Source organism: Macadamia integrifolia, unplaced genomic scaffold (genome assembly GCF_013358625.1).
Source record: "Macadamia integrifolia cultivar HAES 741 unplaced genomic scaffold, SCU_Mint_v3 scaffold961, whole genome shotgun sequence".
Lineage (NCBI taxonomy): Eukaryota > Viridiplantae > Streptophyta > Magnoliopsida > Proteales > Proteaceae > Macadamia > Macadamia integrifolia.
Genome location: NW_024870603.1, coordinates 162,227 through 190,168, shown reverse-complemented (window position 1 = coordinate 190,168; position 27,942 = coordinate 162,227). Strand labels below are relative to the sequence as shown.

Below are 27,942 nucleotides of genomic sequence, written 5' to 3'. Positions count from 1 at the left end.
CCCCCCCCCCCCCTTTCACATTTTCCTCTTTATTTCCCCTTGATTTCTTATTTTTTCCCCCCATTTTTCTCCTAGGTTTTAAAACCCAATGCCTAGATAACTCCACAAGCAGTCGTTTAGGCCCTAGGCCCTGGAAAACTGCTTTGTAGCCTAGGTGGCACCTAGGCAACACCTTGACTACTATACCAAAGTCCTTCACAATTAAATTGTGATTATGCATATGGTACCTAGCACTAAGAGAACAACTTAAGATTCACTTTCATCAGCCACCTTTACCTTCGCATCTAACGCAGTCTTATCTATGATACAGATTTCCACATCAACATACTGTAGGAAAACCAGGCAGACAAAGATATGATAGAAAAATTACTGACCTTTGCTTTTTTTGCGCTGAGAATCCACAATCTTTCCTTGGACAGTCACCGCAGCCTCACGAGCCTGTTTATAAAATGGAAATTAGGAGAAATCAAAATTGAAATAACATACTACCATGCATAAGGTTTACATTCCAGATTCCATACTAGGATCCTCAATATACAAATGAAAGAAAGAAATGGAAAACCAACAAAATATAGAAGAGCAGGACACAAACAATAACCGCTTAGGCCATTGTGTGCTTTCTACATATGGAGTGCAACTTCAAAGATAATTGAATACAACATAACTGATGCAGAACTGAAGACAGACCGCAGGAGAGACAAGAAGGGCTAGACCTAGTGTGCCCATTTATGTTTAGTCCTTTCAATTTCTTTTTAAGTTGTTTTAACTTAGATCCGGTTAGACCGGTGATTTGTTTTGAAGATCATGAGAAGTATAAGACCACCAGAAACGAGGCTAGAAAGATAGTGGGGAAAGCACAGGCGAAGAAATATGAGGACTTGTACAATAATCTAAATACTAAGGAAGGGGAAAAAGCTATTTATAAGAAAGCTAAAATTCATGACAAAAAAACCAGAGATTTTGATAAGGTCCGATGTATTAAGAGTGATGATGGGAGAGTTCTTGTAAAGAATGAAGACATTAACAAGCGATGGGCTGAGTATTTTTGCATCTTGCCAAATGTTGACAACACTCCGGAGGAATAATGAGAGTACACATCATAGATATGTTCGAAAAATAAGAGTGACCGAAGTTAAAGATGCCCTGAGAAAGATTAAAGTAGGTAAGACTCCAGGCCCGGATGAGTTTCCAATAGAAGTATGGAAGGATTTGGGCTAGCTAACCAATTTGTTTAACAAAATTTTGAACACTAGAATGATGCCTAATGATTGGACAAGAAGTATTGTAGCCACAGACTCCCAGTCTACAAAAATCAAGGCGATACACAAAGCTGTAAGAACTACAGAAGCATAAAACTAAAGAGTCATACTATGAAATAGTGGGAGAAGATCATCAAAGTCCGCACTAGAAGTGAAACTAATGTCTCGAGGAACCAATTTGGTTCTATGCTTGGGATATCCACAACGGAGGCAATCTACCTTTTACGTAAGTTCCTGGAAAAATCTAGATCCTACAAGAAGGATCTTTATATTGTGTTCATTGACCTAGAAAAGGCCTATTACAGAGTCCCCAGAGAGATAATTTCGCATGCTATGGAAAAGAAAGGGGTGGCTAGTATGTATGTGGACATAATTCAAGACATGTACGAGACCGTGGTGACTAGTGTGAGATTGGTGGGATATTATGTTATTGAGTTCCCAGTTACCATTGGGTTACATCAAGGATCCGCTTTATGTCCCTATTTGTTCACACTCATCATGGATGATTTAACCAAGAACATTCAATGGGAGGTCCTGTGGTGTATGCTCTTTGCCGATGATATCGTTTTGGTGCATGAGACAATGGCAGGGATTAATGATAAGTTAGAGTTATGGAGACCGACCTTAGAATCAAGAGGTCTTAAGATTAGTAGAACGAAGACAAAGTATATGGTTTGTAATTTTAGTAGCTTAAGGACGGATACTGATGTGGTGAAGCTTGAAGAGCGAGAGATCCCGCAAGGCCGCAAAGCGACTGTTTTAGGTATTTGGGGTCTACTATTAGCAAGGATGGTGAGATAGATGATGATGTTTCCCACAGAATTAAAGAAGGATGGTTGAAGTGGAGAGGTGCATCTAAAGTGTTGTGTGATCGACGCATTCCCCTCGAGCTTAAAGGAAATTTTTACATGACAGTCGTAAGATCGTCTATGTTGTATGGGGCAGAATGTTGCGCAGTCAAGAAGCATAACATAGGTAAGTTGAGTGTAACAGAGATACGAATGACGAGATGGATGTGTGAAAGAAAAAAAAGAGAGATAGAGTGAGGAATGACAGGGACACAGGGTAAGAGCTGAGTTGGGAGTGACCCCGATTCAAGACAAGCTCCGAGAATGCTGCTAAGCTGGTATGGCCATATTCAAAGGAGGCCTAGGGATGCTCCATTATGGAGGAATGATCAAATCCAGTTGGAAGGAGCTAGTAGAGCTAAGGGCATACCTAAAATAACCATTGATGAGTTGGTAAGGGAAGACATGCAAAAGCTTGTTCTTAAACCTAGTATGACATCAAACAGAGCTGTTTGGAGAGCAAAGATCCATGTGGCGGATTGCATTAGTGGGATGACCCGAAGGTGTTGCATTGCCTTATTTCTTTTTTTGATCACCCCCCTTTCTCTCTTCTACCTCTTTATCTTTTCCTTTGATAGATCCATGTAGCTAACCCAATTTAGTTGGGAAAAGGGTGAGTTGTTGTTGTATTTATTTCTTGTTTCAAGTCTTTAAGTTCAGGTCCACATCCTTTTTAAAGACCACTTAGACTTTAAAAAATAATGGCCACTTGTAATAGGAATCAACTAGGGATTTTCCTAGTCAAATTCAAACACTGTTTTGTTGGTTTTATAAATAAAGGCAAGGGGCTCTTCATAGCCCAGTATTTTGATTTCCGAAGAAAAAAGGTTGCTTCCCACTTCTTCCTTGAGTGGAGAATCCCGTGTATGATCCATTCACACCCTGGTTGGACATAAGCATGGATTTCAAGCTAAGACTACCTCCTACTCGTGAGAGATATGATTTTATTATGATGTTAGTTGATCGTTTTTCAAAGATGGCCCATTTTCTACCATGTCACAAGACCTTTATCATATTGCCAAGATATCATCAAAGATGTAGTGCGACTACAAGGGTTACTAGAAACCGTCGTCTTTGATCGTAACTTCAAGCTTATAAGCTATTTTTGGAAGACATTGTGGCAGAATACCAACACCAAACTGCATTTTTCAGCCGCATTCCATCCACAAACTGACACAAACAAACAAAGATGGTAAACAAAAGCTTGGACACTTATCGAGCTATCCCGTTCAAGATTATGAGAAGACATGGCAGCCATCCTCGCCATTGCTGAATTTGAATACAATAGCTCAGTGAACAAAACACAGGATGTACTCCAGTTGAAATACTTCTTGGAATTCAGCCTCAATGACCGAATGATCTTGTTCAACTCCCATCCCAACCTCGAGTTACTCTTCAGGCTGTTGAGTTCTTCTGCCATATTACTGAGGTGCATGCAGATGCTCGACGACGGACACCTTTGAGCAATGATGTATATAATGTTACAGCTGACCATCATCAACAATATAAGGAGTTCAAACCGGGAGACATGGTGATAGATCATTTTAATCCCGAGAGGTTTCAACCTAGTGTTAATACTAAACTCCGCCTGAGGAAGATGGGTCAGTCCCTACAAGGTGCTGAAACAAGTGGGACCAAATATGTGCTTGAGTTGCCAAATAATATGGCCATAAGCAAAATTTTCAACGTGGCTGATCTACGCCTATGTGTGTGGAACATCAGAAGATGAAGGTGACACGAAACATATGTTGAGGCTGCCAGACTGCCACAACTACAATCAACTATTGATGATGCAAATGGAGAGGTCTTGGATGATACTATACAATGACTCAACATGGAACCGGTTATCACGCTTTCCTCGTCAAATGGGAGGGCCTTCAAAGATGACAACACTTGGTCCCACATGAATGATTTTAAACATCTCAATCCGGATTTATTTGAGTGTTACATGTCTTTCACCCATTCGTCGGAGACGAATGTTTCCAAGCCAGGGTCAGGGCTAGCGTGGCCCACTTATGTTTAGTCCTTTTATTTTCCTTTTAAGTCGTTTTAATGACTGTGATTTGTTTTGATCCAATTTAAGTTAGATATTTTACTTCTTGGTTTAAGGCTTTAAGTTTGGGTCCACATCCTTTTTAAAAACCACTTGGACTTAAAAAGGAATGGCCACTTGTAACAGGAATTGAGTAGGAGTTTTCTTGGTTTTATAAACAATGGCAAGGGGCACTTTATTAGCCAAAAACATTGAAATCAGGAAGGGGAAAGAAAAAAAAAAGGCTGCTGCCCTCTTCTTCCTTGCATGTAGAATCCCATTGTGTGTGATCAAGGTTTAACTGGTGTTTGATCCAGCCAACATCTTGCGGTGGGAAGCCTGGGTATGTTGCTCTGTTTAATCTTCTTTAAGGTACTATCTTCTGCTTAAGATTCTGCAGTTTTAATCCTATCACTAGGATTATTGCATTGGAGGTGAGTTCTACATCCGATCTCAATTCTGATTGCAGAAGTTTTCATGCGACACCATTACCTTTCATATTCTGTTGTCTAATTTTAATTTTGCTGGTTGTTGATTAGAGTCCTCCTTTGAGTAGGATTGGTTTATCGGGTTTTACACTTCCTACTCTTGAATGCTGGAATCAGTACATGTTTTCGACTGACCTATTGCTTCTGATTTGAATAGTATAACTTCAGTTGTTTTGAGTAGGTTTAAGAACCTGCAACCCGATCATTCTCCAGGATCTTATTTTGACAGCTTTTCCCCTTTCCTAGTCATAATAAAAATCCTCAATAAAACCAGATCAAATATTGGATCGATCTGAAATTTCAGCAAAGATTCCCTCCTTTCTATATTAGAATTTGACCTCATTTTCAGGCCCATCTGAAGGCTTGATTCTAAAATGAGTTTTCTCCCAAATCTGGTCGTTTACTTCTCAGTTTTCAATTCTGTTGTGGTACTGTTTTTAACTTCTGAAATCAGTACTACATCACTTACATCTACAGGTATGGATTTGCAGAGATTCGTTCTATTATAACAAATTATTAGTATCTGTATTTACATTAGTATAAGAAACTGAAAAACAATAAACTGAGGGGAGCTTTAAGAAATAGATTCCATTTTCAGCTAATTATTTTGGAAATGCACCCCATGTCTCCGAAAGTTAAGGGCCACTGTTGGCATGCATGCTTCCCAACTCAGGATTAGGACATGGAGTAATGCTCCCTCCATCCAACAATGGCCATCCCCTTTGAAAAAGCCAACATTTAAGTTAGGTACTCAAAGCATTAAAAATTCCCAATTCCAATGTTGTCCTCCATTACCTACAAATAAATGCTCATCGAACTGGGTCACAAATGCAATAGGTAACGTGGTAAACTTCATAAAGAAGCATAATATCAAGATGGACAAAACTTTTGGACCATAAATTGGAGGAAAAATAGTCTGTGGGAATGGTTTATTCACTCTCAAAAGAATGACCCTTTGATTTTATGCATAATTTATTAAATTTTTTTTTATGGATGTGTAGACTCAAGGGGCCCCATGCCAACCCCCAGTTTTCCAATTCGCACAATTCAGATGGACACCAGAAGATCACAGGACGAGCAAGCAAACATGGAACTAAATACAGGAAACAACAAACAACATACTCACTTTGTACTCATCAATTGCATCTTGTGCAAATGTAATATCTACATCTCTTTCCCTGCAGCGATACACCAATTAACATCATAAGAGCCAAAATGTTCATCGTGCACCAAATACTACACCACTATCAAGTACTGAACAAAAAAGAAGGTTAAGCGAAACAAAGAAATTTGATCAGCATATGTAGCAACAGTATAAGTAAGACACTATACAAATCTAAAGGTAAGGCATAACACCTTATAGAGACAGACAGGAAAAAACATATAGTTGCTAAAAAAAAAAAAGTTTAGGAGAAATCTCAGAGACTATAAACCAATTTGAAAAAAATTTCGGTAGGTAGACAAAGAAAATTTTATAACTATAGATAGAGACAAATTATCAATCATATCAATCACCAGGTGATAAGTTGCTCTTAAAATAAGACAACAAATCTAAAGGAAAGGCATTAGACACTATACAGACAGACAGGACAAATAACTTGCAAATTTTAAAGGAAATAAAAAACTATATAAGAGAAATCCCAACATCTCTAGAAACCAATTTCTGGTAAGCTTACCAAGTTGCTTCCGCATAAGAAAGTCCTTGCCACTTGACAAGGTATTCTGGTGTTACATCTTCTGAGCCACCTTTACTAATTCTATCAGCAAATATTCTTTCTACCTGGCAACTTGCATTTGATAATAAACCAATTACTTGGAAGATAAATAAGACAGGAAAAAGAGGATAGGAAGAAACTAGTGAACAGAACACAAATTGTAGGAAAGCTAAACCTGACTATGCTGCTTAATAAGATCCAACTCCATCTCCTTGTTCACATCATGAACCTCAACCTGATACATAAGAATTCTAGACTAAGACCATCAAATATATGAAGATCAAGCAAAAGGACAATCCATGTGTGGCCATTATAAACATGAAGACTTCTAGGTTATGAAGAGTTGCTTTAATACTGCAATTCTATTCAATGATCACCAATGGAATCAACTACATAGAATTTATATAAGGGAACAAGGTGAAGATGCTTCTTTTTATTTTATTTTTTTTCTTCTTTTTTTTTTGTGGGCGGGGGTGGGGTGGGCGGTGCGGTGTGGGTGGTGGGTGGGGTGGGGAGGGGGAGCAAACATAAGGAAGAGATGCCCTGCAGATCTACTAGTCAAACCACTGAGCCGAAAGACTCATGAAACTGCAAGTCCAGCAAATGAAGAGATAGATGAAAGATTAGACTTCTTTTGGTCTTTAAGTTCGACCCCTACCTTGGACTTCCAGACTTGGTGGTCAAGGGAGACATCCTTACAGCTCTTTCATGAATAGAGACTCCGCTTGAGGCATTGCGTGGCTCTCCCATGGTATGTGGGAGGTCCTTACAAGGCTTCGGCACTAATGGATACTTGATGAAGACCCATGACTTCGATGACTCAATATGCCAATATTATAACCACAGCTACTGAGGTTAACCAAGAATCCAATAGAATGTCTACACACCCAAAGCAAGTGCCATATTCCAGGTACATCTCCTTCATCTTCTGTGCCTGGGACACCTTGATATATAAGGCAACTGGTAACCTTGTGCATCGAGACCTCCCTTGTTGCCTAAGCATCACCTTAACAACTACAATTATGGCCAACAACTTAGCTAAAGAAGGTCACAAAGGTATCACCAGAAGACTGGGCTGGTTGAATTGGGAAAAGCAGTAGGGATTATCACGGGTCAACCGATCAATTTATTGGGGAACTGGGGACTCAACTAACATTAAGAACTTTTGATACTGGAAAAGTTTTTGCAAGTGATACTGCAGAACAAGTTTAGGCTCTTGCTAATGGAAAAATAATTTAAGGAGTCGGCTTCTTCTACACACCATGGTACTAGAGGGAACTGAAGATGGAATAAAGTAGAGTTGAGTTTACTCACCATGGTGAGTTGTGTTGTGTGTTCTACACTTCGAAGTTGGTCAACTGCCGCTGCCCTTCCCTGATCTTTCCTCCTAAGTGCTCTGTCTTTCCTTTTCATTCTTCTTCAATTTTTCTCCTTTATCCCTCTTGTTTTATCTCCTGTCCCTGCAGTGTTTCTCTTTTTGCCACCCTAGGTTGGGTCGAACAACAGTTATGCAGTACCTTTCCCTTGAGGTTTGGGTCGAAAGAGAACTTACCCTAGGCAACTTGATCTCTGAAATCCCATCTCCAAAGAATCCTGATGCAAATCCATCATCGAAATAGGCTTGTTTTATTACGAATAAGCCTAGGGTTGGGTTACATACATGTTGGCCTTTGAGCCCATATGTTTTGAGTGTAACAGGCCACTTTTATGGGCCTAAACTAGGGGTTTTAAGGTTGCATTTAGGATTAACTAATTTTTTTCCTTTTAAATTAGTTTCCGTTTTAGTGGGATTCAATTTAAGTTGTTAGTCTTTGTTATTTCTTAGGGGTTAAGTTATTAGTTGAATCAAGTCCTTAATTACCTTTTTTGGTTTGTTTCTATTTTCAGTTTTTAGATACTTATGTAATAGGCAACCAATTAGAAGTTTCTATTGTGAGACTTTCTAAATTGGAGTGCTTGCCCCCCTTTTGCTTTAACTAGAAATACAAGCATGGAGGCTCCCATAGCTTCAATGATTGGAAGAAAACTATGCTGTTGCTGCTGCTGCTACTTCTCTGCTGAGAATTACATTGTGTTTGACCTAAGTGGTGGAGTGGTGTATGATCCAGTGACTCTTTGCAATGTGAAGCCCAAGAGGTTCTTCCCTCTACTTCTTCTTCTCCTCCTCCCAAGCATAAAAGGAATTACAGATCAGTCCAAGCTCTACAGTACATCTGTTGGGCTGTTCAAGGTTGTTCTTCTGATTAAAAAATCCTGCAGTTGAAGGCTTGATTGACTTGTCAATTTTAGCTTTACATTAAATCCCCATGCTTGATATCCCATTCGAGGACCAAACTTGGCCTGTGACTTACCGTCAGTGACACTTTCATAACTTCAATACTGTGATTAGTCATAGATTAAGTTACTAATACCTGGGTTTCAGAGGTTCCATAGTTGCGATTTGAGGTCCAAAGTCATAGCTCAGTAGATTCTATCTTGAGGGAGATCTTCTTTTCAAAGCTAACACCCCCCCCCCTTGCCAATGGTCTGTATCAAAAGGTAGCAGACAACTTTGGTGATGCTAGTATATATACCATCAGTCCACCATAGTTCCTTCTTTCCTGAAATGCTCTTCCCATTAGTTCTTAATACTACCACTCAGGTCTAGCGAGCCTGTTACTCTCAACTAATACAAAAGACAAGAAGAAACTTATGGTACCACAGAATAAAGAGGAGAAGGATACTCACCCAAAAAATATAAAAGGGTTGAGGGAACACAAAAAGACACCTTAAGGGTCTTTGATCGGGAAAGTAAATGAATGATGATGAAGGCCGGTCAGTCTAGAGAATAATAATAGAGAAGGCAGAAAGCCGCATTCCCTCCGATCCTTTGTTTATTTTTATTCCAAGACTACTCTTATTCTTCAATTACTAATTCCAGTCTTGTCCCTTCCCTCTTTATCTTCTTCAGTAGGCCTTCAAGGTTCTGTTTATTTACTAAATTTCCATTATCCTTACCTTTTGAACTGTTGACCATCTGAGTGGGTCCATAAGCAATTTGAACCAAACTTTTCAAGCCCCAGATTGCAGCAAAGGTTCTCTTGAAGATAAACCTACACACATTGGTTTAAACTGGTTTTTCAAACAGGAGTACTAACGCATCACAAAAAATCAAGCTAGAGCTCAAAGAATACGACGGGAAACTTGATCCCCACATATTCAATGATTGGCTTTCTTCTTTGAATGATTACTTTGATTGGTATGATTTGTCAGAGCCGAGGAAACTAAAGAGCCTAGCCAAGTTGATTTCTTTTTAAGTGAATATCACTTCTCTTCATTACCCTTTACTTGCAACCAGATGGAGCCTTCATGTGAAACAAATGGATCATATCTACAGTACAGTTTCATGGCAAGCCACTACACAGCTGTTCATGGTGAACAGTACCATCTTCCTTTTCTTCTTCCTTTTTGCTTCAATCATTCAATACTCATGTTCTGCATTCAAGCCAATATACAGGTTGGTTTTGATATCTTATCTCTCTAGTTTGTGCCCATTACCGGCAGGCTTCATATGCTGCCTGCATCACCTACTTCTCTATGGTAACCCCCCCTTCTTTTTCCAATAAATTCAGCATAGAGAAAAAGGAAAAGTACTGGAAAAACACATAAGCCTTACAGCCTCTGTTTGATTTTCAAATGAAGTAAAATAAGATAAGCTGCTCCCTTACATACACAAAAAAATATTTTCATCAGAAAAAATAACCAAATGAAACCAGCAGCTCCAGAGCATAGTGTCACAAAAAGAACATATTATCTAGTCACAAATAAATTTCTTGTCAAAAGACAGGTTCATCCAAGTCTCATGCACAGCAATAAGAACAAACCATAAATGTTCAAAAATATTCATCTCATGCATGGCAGTAGAACAAACATTAATAATTGGGATTAATACACAAAATTAAATGCTCATGTGATCAAGAAAGTGCAAATAATCAAACTAGAAAGTGTATTTGGATAATTGGATCTCAGTTCCACAGCCTGCTGAAACTTGCTGAAGAAAACAACAAATTGAAAATATTACCTCCTCACGGGACATAGTGTTTCTGTACTTCCTTTCATCCATCACTCTTTTAGTGTAATTTAGAACCTTCTTGAAACCACTCAGCTGTGTGTCACCAAAAAACAAATGGACAGCAACAATGAAAACTATAAATTCAGTAGAACAAAACAAAGTAGGTTTCTATGAGGGACACACACACACACACAACAAAAATAGAGAGAGAGAGAGAAAAACAACCAAACAGAGTTATAATATCAGTCATAACAAAGCATAACCAAACCAGGTGGTACCGTGGTAGATGGAGGTGGTGAGGAATGTCAGTCGTCATAAGGCCAAAGCTTAAGGATTTGAATAGGTGGTAGGAAAAAAACAGCACCACACCCCACTAAATTGATATTACCACCTATTGGCCACAATATATTGAAATGCGGCATATAGAGTAAGTGAAGTCCCAGTAATCACCTAGTCCTAAGAGTACAGCTGTTACAAAGCAAGTAAAATTAAAATTAGCATATAACTTTCTTAATTAACATTTACCCTGAAGATATCAACTTATCCTTAATGAAATTTTTAGAAAACTACCAATCTAATACTTTTTTTTAAGTACACATATACTCCGAATAAGAAAAAATTGGTGAGGGCATGTGTGTTGTCTAACAAACCCAGAATTGTAGGATTGAATGGTAGTTACTGATTACAATCACACCCGAAAACTAAAAATAATGGAGAGATAAATTAGTAGAACCACCACTCTCCTTTTCAAACAACTTATCTTAAAGAAGTTTTAAATGAGAAGGGGGAGGCAGGCTTTCATGCATAGGGCATACTGAACACCAAAGCCTATTTCTCTGTATATAATAGTATAGATAAAACAGAATGCTCTCTTATCTACCAAGAACTTTTGATAGAAGAATACACTAAATTATTTGATTAAAAGTCAGAAGTATCTTTCATTTTCATTTCTTTTTTTTTTCTTTTTTTCTTTTTTTTTCTGTGTAGCGTTGGGTGACTGATGCCTATAGTCCCTTGCGGCTTGTGCCATTCATTTGATTCTTTCATAGTTGCCACGACGTCTAAGTAACCCAAGGCATTGGAGGAGGCTTGGAAATCAAGGTGATACCAAAAAGTAACCTAGGCGACGCCTTGACAACTTCATTTTTTATCAATAAAGTCAGTAATTCTGTGACATATTAAAAAAGTTAGAAACTAGATATACATGCCATGAAGTAGAATTGCTTACATTTTGGAGATCAGCTAATGTTTTCCACTGGCAGTGCAAGTACGACTGGCCTTTCCATTTTATCAGGAATTCAATTTCATTCCAATCTGGCTCAGAGTCTGACGCATGGTTCAACAGAGCAGGTTGTGTTGATCTATTATTCCTCGAAGCATCTTCAGCTGTGCCCTCTGGCTGATGCCATAGTACCTTCTCAATTGAATCTCCATCTTCTTCCTCAATGTCCTCCTGAAAAAAAAAATATTGTAAAATAAAAGAAGACAAAGGAATCCACTTGATTTTTAAAAGGAGTTACGGAAGATGAACAACCAAAAAAAAAAGTTCATCAAGAGAGGGCAGAGATAGGGGACAAAAAATAGCCAATATTTGTTGAAAGTTTTGTAAAAGCTAAAATAGTTAAACATATAAGATAATAGCCACCAGAAATAAAATTAACCTTTTAAAGGCAACAAAGTTAGCCCTGTTATATGTATTGTTTCTTGTGACATTCTTATGGGTTTCTAAAAGCCTAAGGGGGTGTTTGGTTTGGTAAATCTTTGGGATGACATTCTTTAGAATGATAATTCTTAATTTTTGGAGTTGTTTGGTTCCACTAGGATGGCCCTCATAAGTGAGCATCCCACTTCCCATGAATGACCATATTATAAAAGATGTGTTCCAAATCTGAGTTCACCTCACTACTTAAACTCAGATTTGAGCAACCTTTTTACCACCTAGTATAAAAGGAGAAAGCGAAAAAAAGTTCTCTACGGAAGCCAATATCTCAACCCGCGAGAAACATGCACTAGCCTTAAGGCAACCAAACGATTTTTCAGAAAGAAACATAATTCAAAAGAATGTCTATCAAAAGATTGACATTCATATCCGATACACACACCATTTGATTTACCAAACCAAACACCCCCTAAGGGATTAGGTTTAGAAAGTCATTTGAAAACCAAAATCGCAGTGAAGGGGAAAATACCAGATTTAGAAGAAATTCAATTAGTAACAATCAACAACTCAGATGGGAATGAAATTCTGGTCAGATGCAACTTTAATGGTCTAGAACTCAAAATACGATTGAAATCAAATGGTCAGATCTGGAGTAATGGACTAATCCCAATGGCAATAGGACTCCAGAAGAATCCCACTTGAAGTAAAACTCTAAGAAATCAACACCAAAATCAAATTTTGAAACCATGGGTGTGTTTAAAATACTATCCTATTACCAAATATATGAAAACTGAGAAATAAACAATGAAAAACAGAAATTTCCAGCAAGCAGAACATGAAGAATAACTGAAAACCAGAAATTACTAACCTGAATCAATGATAAACTAGAGAGAGGAGGAATGAAGAAAGATCTAAACCAACCTTAGCATCTCACCAAGGGTTGTTGCATCCCACAACAGAGCATTCTGAATCCCACAAAAATAGAGGCAGCAAAATCCAATTTTATCTCTTACATTAATATATAGATAGAAACTAAAAGTGTACAGTGTACTTATAATATGAAAGAAAAGTGTAGTAGAAACAGGAAACTCTATCCATGATAGGAATATATGTCTCTTATAACTAAGACACTACCTTAACTAGTTAGAAACTTAGAATTGGTGTCCCACAGAATTAAAACTCTATCCAAAGTAGGAACATAAGTTCTGTTCAGGCAAGACTCTATCCAATTCTTAACAAACACGGAAATAGTAATTACTTAATGAAATTTAACAACTCAATCTAACCTAATGAATTAAATCTTGTAATTAGGCCCATTGTACCAAAGGCCCAACACATATATAAGCCAACCTAAGGTTTATTTCCAGTAAAATAAGCCCCATTATGTGATTTATCTACATCAACTCTCCCCATATTGAAAAAAAAAAAAAAAAAAATTGACTTCGAGTTTTATAGAGATGAGGGATCAATTGTGTGTGATGAATATCCATCTTCTGTCCATAGCAGTACTCTGGTTACAGATGTTTGGAATGTAGTCTTCAAAATGTGGAGCTTTCTTTTCAAAGAACTTTGGTGGCATGACAAACTCCATGTACTCAAACTCTGAATCAATATCAATTGTGAATATCATATCCATACAGTCCTCAACTTTGGGAGCCTTCTCATCATAGTCGCCTTACCAGCGCCTTGGCGCTGATGCGGTCTAGAGATGGTAAGGCAGTGATCCACCTTATGTGAAGTGGCGCCTTATGGGGGGTTTTTTTTTTTAAACACATTTTAAAATTACTTGATGTAGATTTTTTATTGGTAGGTGTATGGTTTTGTTAACACTTGAGATATATGCGATCAGCTTTACTCCATCAAAAATAACCAAAACAAACAAAACAAAAACACGATTCACAAACAAGGTTTGGATTTTGTCAAGGGTTTTAAGAAATGGCTTTGAGAAAGAATCAAGGAACAAGGAAGAACCATTGATCCTGGCCACCATTTTGCTCCAGCAACGGTGAGCTTCATTCTTCTTTGACGAGAGTAGAAATATAGTGAATGACCTTAGGACTTGGGCACTCATTTTGGCATCATAGAGGTAAGTATAATAAATACTTGTATTTTTTTTGTCTTCTTTTCTTTATATTTATAATTTTGTTTCATAATTATGTATTTATATTATATGTTAATATGATTGATGATTGATGATTGATGAAGATGAACTTAGTTTATTCACTTTATTGATTTGTTTTCTTGATGAATATCTTACATTGGTATGAATATGAACATTTAATATTTATTTAACATATAAGTAATAGGATTCAACTAGGATTTGAGCCAAATAGATTGGTTTTATAAAAAAAAGTACACAGGAACGCTTTAGTCGATAAGGCGACGCTTTATGCCCGCCTTATCGCTAAGGCGCTCTGAAAGACCCTCAAACGCCTCTGTCGCCTTACTGCCTTAAAAACTATGCTTCTCATCAAGAATTGAGGCACAGACTCTACCTCTTCAAGAACACCATCATGAATGTTGACGATTTCGTATAGACTGTCATTGACCACTACCTCATCTTCCACTATTTCAGTTTTGTCTGCTTTGATTTCCTCAATTTAGACCTCTTCAATAGAATATTCTAGCTGTTAAAATTCTGTCTTTGAAGCTTTAAGTATTGTCTTCTCTTTATTATCACAGTTCATTGTGATCACTGATCACTGATCACTTGATTCACTTCAGATTTATCTTCAACTTCAGTCTCCTTTTCTTTGACTGATGTTCTCTCAATTTCCATTGGCAATGAAAAAATATATCTTGTCCCGAAAGGAATTAAAGCACGTAAGATATTAAAAAAATAAATAAATAAATAAATAAAAACATATTTTAATTTTAAATAAGGAATTTCTTTCATTGATCCATTTAATATTTCACCAAAGCAATAGCTAGCGATATTGGTCTCAACATTGAATTACAGAGATATCACCAACTTCTACCAGTACTAACCCTAAAAAGTTTCCACCAGACTTAGAAACAACTCAGCTATATTATCAGTTTAACCCTCAACCCAAAACCTTAACAAGTTCCAGTTCTTCATGATTACACAGTAAATAACTAAGCAAGTGTTAAACAAAACATTCCCAAAGGATATTTCACATCACTGCTTCAAATCAACATTGTCAAAATGTCAAAATTTATATTGAGAACATGAGTTGAATCGGAAAAGAAATTCCACAAGATCAACTCCTACTTGTAGGGTTTAGAGTTTTGCATGTCACCCCTTCATCACCAATCCCAACACTTATTCTTCACCCCAAATCAATAATAAGATAAAAATAAATAAATAAATAAAACACTAATTCTGCCATATTGATTTGAGATTATAATTTGTTTCAGTTGCACAGATATCTCCTCCTCAAGGTAAAAGAAACCAAATGAGGAATCTCATTTAATCCCTGAATTGTTTGTATAATTCACCAAGCCCCCAAAACAATTAGCTTAATAGCATAAAATTGACGAAGTAACACAAAGCCTGCATCCCATTAACAAGAAATAAATGATATTAAGGTAAACAATCCACACCTTCTGGGTCTTCTTAACCTTTCCTTCATCAACTTCTTCACTTTCTTCACTCTCAACATATGACACCTTCCGCACTGTCCTACTTGAAGTGCGTACTTCATTATTTTGTAAAGCAGTATTTGCAGACGCAGTGGATCGACCAACTTTGTTCTTACGGAGATGCGCCCCTCTCTTTGTTCTACCTTTGAAATCTGAATCACTGTCATTTTCAGAATCCTTTGCTGATGATTCTTCCTCGTCATAATATCTCCTCCCCTTTCTTTGTCGATTATGTGCAGAAAATGATTTATATTCTCTAGTAGACGTTAAACCACATCCACCTTTACCACGTGTACGGCGTTGGGGCTTCCCCGTGTAATCCTCATCTTCATCTGAGATATCAAGGTCTTCTCCATCATCATCTTCTTCATCAGAATCGTAGCTATCCCAATCTTTATCCTGTTTTTTATTAAAAGAGAAAGGGGAGGGAAATCCTAAGTTAGTCGGCCTGCATTCAAGTTGCAGCATGCGATTCAAAACAAAGGTTAAAGGCAAAGGTTATAAATTTCAGCAGTAATCATCACCCAAAAAATAAATGACTTCATTAGATGATATCCAAAATGAAGTTTCAACAACGATCAGAAAAGCACTTCCAGATGAGGTTTCTACACATAGGTTTCACCAACCCACCGAATCAAGAAATTAAATGCGATAGAAATACAGTAATCATGTTGGTATGTAAATTGGAGGGGGGCAGCAAAGAAAAATAAATCATTCAAGCTCTCAGACAAATACAAATGGCATCTACAGGTATGCCTACCAAAAATGCATTCCAAATTAACCCATATACATTAAACTCACATCAACAAAATAGGTCAACATTGATCCCCAAGATCAGGTTTCCCACTCCTCCAAAAGCTTTTAATATACATTGTTTTATCACCAAATCTCTTTTCCCATACTCTCCAGGGAATGACAAACAAGATCAGCTACCTTAAGACCCTTACTCTTGGATCCACATCAATTTAAGGCCAAGCCAAAACCATTCTCAATTGTAGTGTAATCGATTCCATTCTGAAGATCCCCAGAATTAACTCCTCATGCAGAATCACAAAGACCAGATGGAGATTTGTGCATCTGGCCAGACAGGCTCGCTCTTTGTATTCCACTAGGACAATCCTATTTCAGTGAAGCCTAGATGAGAAAATAACACAGAAGATGTGTTGGAGACACAAATGACCTGCATGGAATCATACATTCTGCAGTTCTCAACTTCTGCTCAACTTTAATTTGTTATGGGCATAATGGCTTCTTTGCAAGCCATAGGTTGTCCACTTCCTTTTTTTTACAATAAAATCAGTTTCACCAACATCAATGTCCCACATCCATATACAGTAGTCTAATGGTTCGCATCATGCACCTTGGCAAGGTTTTGACCAAGGGACCGCTCCATATTCATCAGCTTTTTTCTTCTTTTTTTTTTAAATTTGATCATTGGTTTAGATGCTATTGTAGACCATACTACAATGCAATGAGATACATAATGACATTATCATGGAAGTTAGGATGTATTAACAATAAGATGTTAGGATGTATTAACAATAAGATCCAACCTACATCCATAGTGGTCAAGGCATGGCCTAGGAATCCAGGAACCTTGGTCGCCTAGGTGGGGTCCCTTGTGGCCAGGCCCACTTCAACACCGTGACAACTATGCCTAAATGTTTGTGCTTTCTATGCACACTTTGAACACCTAGGTGGATACGACAAGGCACTTGGCTACTACCTTGGCACCATAAATCGCCCAGAATATGGCGACCAGACCTCGGTAAATGCAGAAACTATTATTAGGTGGATCAAGCAAAGAAGGGATCAGTATGGAGGGTTGCTAATTTAATTAAGCATGTGTCTCAGTTGGCCTTGTAAGCCATGTCTCTTACTTTCAGAAGCAAGGACAAAGCAATGATTTACCCATGGTTTGAGATTTCAGCCGAAATGACTGAAATCTTGTGAAATATTCCAGTTTCAACCTTGATTGAAATGAAACTGCATGTGACTCAATAAGCATGCAATGTTTCAACAAAAACTTTCAAGTTTATCGAAATTTTGTGCCGTTTCGGCATTTCGGTTTCAATTCATTTGATTTAAATACCCAATCTCAGTCGAAGTGGGTCACTGTTTCAACCCATTTCGACATATTTCAACCGAAACTTGCAAATTCAACTCCAACCCCTTGCGTTTGAGTTATTTTGGCCATTCCACTTGCAAATCTTGGAGGAACAATGTGCTGGAGGCTTCTACAACACATCTACAGCGAATATTAGGTGCATTTGAACTAGGTTTCTCAAACAATCACAGTTTGAGGCAAAACCTTTTTCCTAAAGTTAATTTTGCAAAAAATAGGGTAAATATGTAGTAGTTATGCTTCAATTTTTTATATGTTAGATATCATAGGATGATCTATGACTTCATGGAGTCAAATTTAATTTTCTTTTTTCTTTTTTTCTTTTTAGCTTAAAAATTGATTTTCCTGCCACAAAACTTTGAAAAAAATATATGGTTGATACTTAGTGGTTGATTGTTCATTTATGGAGTTATGTTGAAACACTTGTATGTGTATGGTGGTGTATTTGTAGTTGTTCATTGTAATATTTTGACATTTAATAATATTAAATGATTTTTCTCCATTTGTCAATTACAATTACATATTTAGCTAAATTATGTGTAGCATAGGTTATATTTGAGAATATGCATCCAAGGTACGGTTCTAAATCTTGGTCAAAACAACGTCTTGGTATCAAGAAGACCGAGACAAAAAAAAAGGGTCCAAATGGGTTCATCCCAGGTTCGTTGAACTTCAAGTATGTTCGACCAGGTTTTGGTCGAAAGCAACAATGGGTCCAAATGGGTTCATCCCAGGTTTCGTTGAATTTCAAGTATGTTCGACCAGGTTTTGGTCGAAAGCAAGAGTATAAAATCCCTTAAGTCAACCGAAATAGTGAACTCGAAGGTGCCCCAGGTTTCGACACTGGGGAGAAGGTTTTTGCCAAAAAAATTGGATTTTTTGCCCAGATTATTTCCTTGATCACCACTATTTTGCATTCTCATATGCATTCAACCCTTCTATACCTTGGATTTGCTTATTGGAGCTTGAAGATATTATACTAATTGACATGATTGTTTTGTTTAAATTTTATATATGTTAAAAAGAATGGCCCAATCTATGCCTTGAATGTACTATTTTTTATATGTAGACTCTGTTTATAATATGGCTAGTGTAGTAGTGTACAGAAACATTCAACATTCACAATCAAACTCGGGTCCAAACCACGAGTACCATTTTTTGGGGTTTATTTGGCCCAGAAAAGTACCTAGTATATGGTATCGGACCCCCAAACCGAGATTTAGAACCTTGACATTGGCAACTTAGGATACAAAACCGAACTTTCTTTCTTTTTTTCAGTGTGTTTTTTAACAATCTAAAGATCCCTTTATATTTAGGGGTGCTTAATTAGGGTGTCCATGAAGTTTCGGGCCAAAACATGGAGTGTACCGAGTTTCAACCAAAATTCAGTAGTTTCAAGAAATATTTCGGTTTCAACCTCTTAAACAGTTAAACCTTGGATTTGGCTCATGATCTACGTCTTCAAGACATTTTCCATCCTAGTCTTCGTTATGTGGAACAGCTGCCCCATTATAAGACTGTAGCCTTCAGCTTTTATATTCTTCCCTTAGGCGCAGGTTTCATTTGACATAATGGGCTTCGTCCCAACAGCATCCTCTTGTTGTTGTTGTACTGTATTGCTTTTCTTGGTCAATAATTTGGCATTTACCAAAAAATAATGATAATCACTTACTTGAATAGGTCACATAGTTGTCACGGTACCAAGACAAGGTGGTGGCAGCAGCCATGAGTCCCAAGCAAATCCTAGGCGAAGTTAAGGCACACCATATTTTTATGCCAGTTCCAAGTGTGTCTGCCAATTCTGGGTATGTTTTCCCCTTCTTTCTCTTTTCTATTATGCTGTTTTTGGTTGCTTCCCTATGATGTGAGGAAAAATCAAGAGATAAAATGGATATGTGATCATTTAGTCGCAAAAGTGAGAAAAGCTAAGGAGAAATAACCACTTTTGGGACATATTATCCCTAGTTTTGTTTCTCACTCATGCTGAGAGAAATAAGAGGGGAAAGAAAATTGAGAAAAAACTAGTAAAACTTGACTTCTCCTCTCCCTCTCACAAGTTGGGGGATAACTAAGTAAAATCCTTGGACAACCAAAAAACAATGACAAATTTTGTCATTTAATTTCTCTTGATTTTTCCACTACAACCAAACAAATGGTGAAGGATATTTTTATTTTCCCTTGTTATTCTTTCCATTTCTTCCAAGAAACCAACCAAACCCAGCCATAAATCTTCTTCTTCTCCTCTTCTCTTCCCTTGTTTCCCTTTTTGAACTTTTTCTCATTGTCTAGTCTATGCACCTTGACACCTAAGGGAACCAGTCACCTAAGGCATCCTAAAACCAAATCCTCCATTTATAGTGAAATAGTGAAATGAAGATATCTAGCCAATATGAGAGTCTGTTCGTTGGCTAAGCATCTAGAGAAACCCCATATGACAAAGTTTGGACACAAGTCTTGAGTTGCCAAGGCTGCATGCCACCTCCAAATGGGCCTCCCCCCCCCCCCCCCCAAAACCAAAAAAAATATCTCCCACAGCCAAGGTTGGTAGCACAGGAAAAATATCTGAAACAAAAATTTGAACAAAACCCTAGATAAACCTAATCACTAAATTCAGTGTGTAAGCATGTTTTGTGACAAGTACCCAAACAAGCACCTAGAAAAGCATTACGCTCATAAAATCTAACAGATAACCAGCTCAACTCGACTAAGCCTTTTCCCAACTAAATGTAGTTGGCTACACAGATCCCGGTTCGTCATTCCACTCTTTAAAGCCCTTTTTACAATCCAATCTAACTGAAGCAATGCATATGAACATAAGCAGTCAGGAGTGTCATCCAATTCCAGCAGCAAGAATTCAGGTTTGACTCAATTTCATGTTTAGCCATGAGTAACCATTGCCTGTACAGGGATCTGGTGAACATCAGAACATATGAAGTAGAATCATGAAAGCTATTTGGCATCACCTCCATCTCTAAATCAGTGTCGTTATCTAAGAAATAGGCAATAACTACAACAAATAACAATAAAAAGTCAGCATAACAACTTTATATGGAAGGACGATAAGACATAGTTCGCTTACTGAATGGTGCAGTTGCCAACTCAACTGGCTGAATTTAAATTCCAGTATCACACAATGCAACATAATGAAGATACATACTAAATGCATATATGAAACGGAATAACACAATGACAAACTCATTCTTTGAATGCTTCAAACACAATACAGCAACATAAGCTCAAAATATAACCTTATTCCTTGTATGGCTGCTTGTGCCCCCATAATCAGGCTCAAAATCTGCATCATCAGGATCATCTTCTGCAGAAAATAAAATAAAAAATTGGTCCATGTTAAAACCAAGGGAAGTAAGCACATCTTAGTGAAGTAGCGGGAAAATAAAATTTGGGAGGGGTATCTTCTTTTATTTGGTTGTGATTTGATAATATCAACCCAATTCAGGGATCAAAGCATCAAACCAATGAAACTTCTGGCACACCTCCCCCAACCCAATAACAGTAATGGCAGTAGAAGTAATAATAATAATCAAGTACCATCTGCCTCATCTTCATCATCTTCGTCTTCATAATCAAAGTCATCATCATCATCTTCATCAACATTTTCAGCCTTTGAACTCCTTGACAAATTATTTTTGACAGAAACAGGTCTCGATTGCACCTTTGAACTTGAAGCATTTGATCTATTCAGTTCTCTATGATGCAATGTATCACTTTGTTCTTCCCCATCCTGCTCATAATAATCATCGGACAACATCTCATCGGCAGGGACATCCATCTGGCCCCTTTGACCCTCTTCCACTTCTTTCTGTGCATCATAATCTTCTGATTCCAATCTATCTACCCTAACATCTGAGGAATTCCCCTCAGATCCTATATCACTTTTATGATCAGAATGCATAGATCCTTCCTGAGGAGACATAGGCTGGCAGTCCATCCAAAAAGAGGAACCCCATTTCCCAACTGCACCTGTTCTTCTTCCAGAAGGCTGAGGATTCAATGGCTGCCTCCCGCTGCTGTTTTCACCAGCTGTCTCATTTGGTAGAACACTGGTATCATCCGGCTCATCCTCACTCTGAAACTGGTCATCCGTCTTCAGTTCTGCATCCTTCTCGTCTGAACTTGCATCAACGTCTTCATTACCTACTGTTCTATTAATTCTCTCGCCATTGTGATCCTGGCCTTTCTCATCCAGGACACCACGTGCATCTGTTCCATTGAAGTAGTTTCTGAAAAAGGCCATTTTACTTTACATGGAATTCCCCTGAGCTCTACTAGTCTACTTCAAACTCACTGTAAAGAGATGGTCTCTGCTGCAAAAGCAACAAAAAAAAAGGAAAAGTTTCAAGCAATCAGTACATGCAAGGAGGAGACTTCAGGAAGCTTCAGATTTCCCACATTTTGCCCTTGCGGACATCAGACATTTATAAAAAGACATTTGCACAATCTGGTAAACAGTCGAACATGATGATAGAAATTCAGGCAGCAGAAAAGAAGGTTATTTTGTTTCAAACTGAACTCAATAAGAGAAAGAACGGTTCACACCTCAGAGGCACATTCAAGTGACCAAAATAGAAAATTGCAATCATAACCATGGAGTCCAAGCCATAAGATCATTGACGGAACAATATGTGAAACTCTGCCAAACAATCACTACCAAAAACGGGGAAAAAGTCAGAAATTCAAATTTGAAAGGTGACTTTTGGTCAAATTTGGTGTTGAAACTAATACAAGAACTGAAAGATGCGTGTGAACTAACAAGTCTGCTGGTGAGAAGCTGATTGAATCAAAAATTAATCCAATACGCCGAAGCATCCCAGGAAAGAGCATGTAAGATAGTTTAAACTGATTTAAAAACACAACTAGCATTCCTGAGCACAGAAACAGACAACTTTCCACACACTCCAAATGATATCCAATTTGAAAACGAAATAGTCCTAAATCAAAGCAAATCTGATCCGAATTAGATAGCCACCCAATGCTGTTGAATAACCAAAAAAAAAAAATCAAATTGTACGAACTACGGATCGGCCATCGAGCAAACGAAACCAATGAAAATTGACACCCAAAACCCTACCAAACTTCCATTAACAAACCTCGAAGCATGAAGAAACCCTAATTCTACAATCAGAAACTTCGAATCGCCAAGAAATTTAAGTGAAAATTGTCACAATAAGCAGAAACAGAGCAACCGATGAAGCATCGGATAAACTTACCTCGAAGAGAAACAATAACGAGAAGAAAAGCAATCGAAGAGGTGTGTGCAGGTTAATAATAGTGCACACCACAGAGACGCGACGGCCGTCGGAAAACTGACTCGCCGACGGAGAAAAAATTTAATAAAATCTTTTTTTTTTTTCTCCTCTTGTATCCAGTTACGGGTTTTGGGGAGGATTTGAGAGATTAGTATAATGATGGCGACTATTGTGCCCCGGAAGGTAAGGAAACAAACGATGCAAGACGGAATCGACGGTAGGGTTCGATTTCCCGGTCGACGATGACCATACCAATTAAGAAAAGAGAAGAGCAGAAGGTCTCAGAGAGGGGAAGAGAGAGAGGTTATCAAAGAGAGAAAAAATAGATTGCAGAAGGTTATTTTCACTTCCCCCTTCTTCTTTTTTTTTTTTCCTTTTCTTTTCTTTTTATTCCTTTTTTTTTTTTTTTTCCCTCTTTGGAGATACGTGTTTATAGGGGCATTCTCTATTTCTCTCTCCTGATTTCATTCGTCATTCGCACGTTAAAGAGTTATCGCGGGCTAAAGACAAATGGGATTATGCCACGTGCTGTTAACTTCACCGGATGGTAGGCATTGGCACGGACCCATGGTTGGGGTAATACGAAGTTTAGAACACTTGTTTATGGGGCCTCGCTATGTTAATAAGGGCTTTAATGAAGCGAGCTTTGCAAGTTTTTAAATTAGTGAAATACCTTTTTTGAATGGAGTCTAGATTTATACCAAATAAAATAAATAAAGTCTAGATTTGGTATGATTTCTATTTTAGTTTAAGATTTTTTTTTTTTTTTTTTTGGGTCCATCGTCATACAAGTCTAAAACCTTTCGACCTCAAAATTAAGTACATGATCAACATGCCGGATAAGAGACTTTTACAAAATAGTTAATAAATATATTTTTCATTGAAAATGGTTTGATTGTATCAATATGAAATATTTCAAGAATTAAAAGAACTATTTAATAGTTCAATTTTTGAAAATAGATTATTGGTGAGGCCAAGAAGGGGTGGTGATGGTGACGATGGTCGTGGAAGGGGTAGTGGTGGTGGTAATGGTGGTATGGCTTGCTGGTGGACTGGTGGTGACATGGTAATGGTGGATGCGTAGTGTTTTATTTTTAACATTAAATAATTGTCCAATAAATATACCAAATAGATTTCTATTTCACTAAAAGAAGATATAAAAATCAAATCAAACAATTTTTAAAATAAAAATCATTCCACAAAATAGAAATAAAAATCATACCAAATCAAAATATACACGACCAAACAATCATGTATATTAGTGGAACCTGCAATTGAGTCACATTCTATAAAATCTAATATGCAAAGATCATATATGATTTGACGAGCTTGGTCTTGGGATTGTTGACTTTTCAAATTGTAATTGTTATAGTGTCTCACAAGTTTTCTAGCACGTTCAACACATAATAAGGGTGTTCTTATCAATAATCAGAGGGTATGGGGATACTTTAGTAATACATGGTTTCATGTTAAAAATAATCATATCATGTCAGGATAAAATGCCACGCATGTCCTAGCTCCTAATAACTAATTCAACCCCAAAATGAACACTTGTTTATGCTGCCTTGCAATGTTAACAAACAAGGGTTTTAATGAGGTGAATTTTTCAGGTTTTGAACGAAATTGTTGAAATACCTTATTTGAATTAAGCCTATATTTGATATGATTTATATTTGCTGACAAAAAAATATATATATATATATATATATATGATTTCTTTTTCAATTTTAGGATTTTTTTTTTTTAAGATTTTATAAACTAACCAATAAATAAATTTTTTGACATTTGCTTTGGTTCCATCAATATGAAACATTTCAAGAATAAAAAATAATTTTTATAATTTAATTTCTAAAAGTAGATTTTATATATTTCTTTGGACGAGGGTCATGGTGGTAAGGCCGAGAAAGAGATGGTGGTGGAAATGGTAATGTGTGGCAATAACGGTAGCAGGGAGCTAGTGGTGGTAGTGGTGGTGGCGGTAGCAATGCTAGAATGGCTTGGTGTTGGGAGCATGGTGACGGTTAGACCATAAAGAAAAGAAGGGTGATGTTTTATTTTTTTAAATAAAATTATTATTTTGCCCATCAAATTAACTAAATTGATTTCTATTGCACTGAAATAAGGTGCGGAAATCAAACCAAATAATTTCCATAATAAAAATCACCTGTAAAATTGAAATAGAAACCATATCAAATTAGAATTATCCAATATAGGCGATCAAACAATCGTGTCCATTAGTGAGTCCTACAGCTGAGTCGTCCGTTTGTGTGTTCTGATATGCCAGGATCTGACGTGATTAGACAAGCTTGGTCATGAATTTATTGACTTTTCAAATTGTACTTGTAGCATGCCCAACAAATAAAAAGGGTGTTCCCATCAATAATCATAGAGTTTTGGGACGCTTTAGTAACTACGTAGCTGTATGGTAGTGGTTACACATGTATCGCCTCTCTTTCTCCTTCTCTTTTTCTTTCTTCTAATATTTACAGTTTCCAATTGGCAACATCGCGAGCTCCCTCTCCTACTCCCAATTATGTACCTCACTTATCCCAAACATCTTCACCCCTCGCTACTAGTAGCCACCTGAGCACTGTATACCTCATTCCTCTTTGGTTTTATGAAAGTCCACACCCAAACACGAGAGTTATCCCCAGGTTCCTCTCATCTTATCCTCTCTATGCTCCGAAACCTCTCCATGGTGTCCATTAACACCCATGATACATTGAGTCAGCTGAATCTGCTTCTCATCATATACAAATTCTTCATTCAACTGGGCCGACATCTCCATCTATAGACACTTTCGATAATGGTGATGCTACTGGTTTATCTATGTCAGGAAGTACAATTTATTAGGACACTAACAAGTGTCCTCGTACTTCTTCATCTGAGCTTCAATACAACATAATTGATGACTCATCATTAAAAAACCTTGGTTCTACACTCTTGGTTGCTGATTGTGCTTATCCCCACAGGTGGCAATAAGATTTGAAGCTGGAATTGTCGAGGGATTGTGAAACCCTTGACCATTCGGTTTCTTTCTCAAATCTCCTGATGTAATTGACTAGCTAGATATCATTTTATGGAAACCAAGTGCAAACATTGTTGTTTGGAGTTTGTGTCACTATTCACATGGTAGGTCTTTCCACCATTGAACTTGTAGGGGTTTTTGGCGATTTGGTGCTCCTTTAGACGAACCCTATTAAGGTGGATTTCTTATACACATCTAATCGGATATTAACATTTCTTTATGAGGATGGTAAATCATTTTTCTGTGTTTTGTTTGTGGTGAACAAACCAAATCCCTAATGCTTTATGATTAATTGGTGTCTTTGAGTGCTAATAGAAATGCAGAATGGTTGATGTTTAGAGATTTTAATTATAATCTGACATAGCAAGAGAAGCAAGGGGGAATAACAATTGTCAAAGAGATATCTCAGTTCAAAACAATGCTAGATGCTTGCCACCTTTTGGACTTGGGTAGTCATGGCCCTATCTACAGTTGGCGTAATTGGTGATTAGGTAGTACTAATGTGGAGAGTCCTCTTTCTAAATATATTTGGAGGTTAAATTTTGGTGATGTAGAAGTTTTTGCTAAACCTGTAATTGGATTGGATCACTCGCCATTACTTATTGATGCAGAAAGGGGATGCTTTAAAGGAAGGGGACTATCCCGATTTGAATCCACATGGTTCTGTCATCTATATTGCAGGTTTGTTGCTTTAATGTTTGGTCTACTTTATTTAGGTGCTCCATTTGTTTTACAAATTAAGTTGGAAGATACTCAAATTAGCGACAGAAATATACCGTCCAAATTTTGCAATAACAACATATCCGTCTCAACTGATAAATATGTAGGGACAAAACTACATTTGTCCCAATTAAGTTTAATTGGGACTGAAAATAATATGTTGTCATTGATATAAACTTTATCACAATAGCGACGAAAAAATACCATTTCAAAAACTTGTGATGATAATATATCTGTCACAATTGATAAATATGTAGAGATGGAACTACAGTCGTCCCAATTAAGTTTAATTGCAATGGAAGATAATCTATCATAACTTCAATGACAATAGAGACGAAAATATACCAAAATTTCTTGATGGCATATGTCCGTCCCGATTGATAAACATTTAGTGACATGCTTGTATTTGTTCTTAAATGGATTCTTTAGAGACAGAAATTATGTCCGTCACAAAGAAAGTGTCACAAATGCCCATTTGTTCTTGTATAAGGAGGTATTTGGAAAATTTCAAAAGAAAATTAAGCCTTTGATACAAGAAATTGACTTTACAGAGGTTGCTACTGAAAAATAAAAAAGCTCCTATGGTCTTCTTCAGCTATACCCAAGATTTATTGCTGCTTATGGCGTTCTTGTGCTTTCGAGTTTGCAAATTGTGAGGCTCTTTCATTGACGGAATCTTCTTGTTGACCTGGTCTATGGTAGATGAGCTGATAAAGAGACAATTTCTCATATTTTATTGGGTTGCTCCTTTGCTGGGGCACTATGGTTTGGTGGTGTACTGACATATACACCACCAATCTATGAAGATCCTTGCCTTTCAACCTGGATTTTGGGATGGGATGCCCTTTCTCCTCGTGGATTATCTCTTAATGCTTTTTTCCTTTTTTCTTTGTTGATATATATGATTGCCGAGGAATGATTATATTTTTTGTTGACAACTTTAGACACCAGAAGATGTGATCAGAGCCTCTACTAATGCTTTTTTTGGAATTCCAAGCTTCCCTTCCCTTGGGCTGATCTACTATAAGTTAAGATGACTCCCAATTGTTGGAGTGCCACTATCAAACTTTGTGAAAGAAAACTGTGATGCAAGTTTGGTTGTCTAGACCTGAAAAAGGAGGGATTGTGTTTTTTTTTTTTTTTTTT

General features: G+C 37.3%; 1 protein-coding gene across 5 annotated transcripts in view; it reads right to left on the bottom strand.

Annotated features, from left to right (window-relative positions):
- LOC122070660 (protein CHROMATIN REMODELING 5) overlaps positions 1–23,427 on the bottom strand; it is a 61,050-nt gene extending 37,623 nt beyond the window's left edge. For 2 of the 5 annotated variants that reach the window (XM_042634858.1, XM_042634862.1), the window contains exons 1-10: positions 23,010–23,427; positions 21,331–22,106; positions 21,030–21,097; positions 15,618–16,055; positions 11,622–11,846; positions 10,403–10,486; positions 6,518–6,577; positions 6,304–6,407; positions 5,754–5,805; positions 375–438 (exon numbers count right to left, since the gene is read on the bottom strand). In XM_042634858.1, coding sequence (XP_042490792.1) covers positions 375–438; positions 5,754–5,805; positions 6,304–6,407; positions 6,518–6,577; positions 10,403–10,486; positions 11,622–11,846; positions 15,618–16,055; positions 21,030–21,097; positions 21,331–22,036 — 1,801 coding nt within the window. In that variant the 5' untranslated portion in view covers positions 22,037–22,106; positions 23,010–23,427. Of the gene's footprint in view, positions 1–374; positions 439–5,753; positions 5,806–6,303; positions 6,408–6,517; positions 6,578–10,402; positions 10,487–11,621; positions 11,847–15,617; positions 16,056–21,029; positions 21,098–21,330; positions 22,107–22,338; positions 22,447–23,009 lie in introns of all 5 variants that reach the window. The other 3 variants (XM_042634860.1, XM_042634861.1, XM_042634859.1) reach the window with 3 other exon arrangements.
- Positions 23,428–27,942: the final 4,515 nt, after the last annotated feature.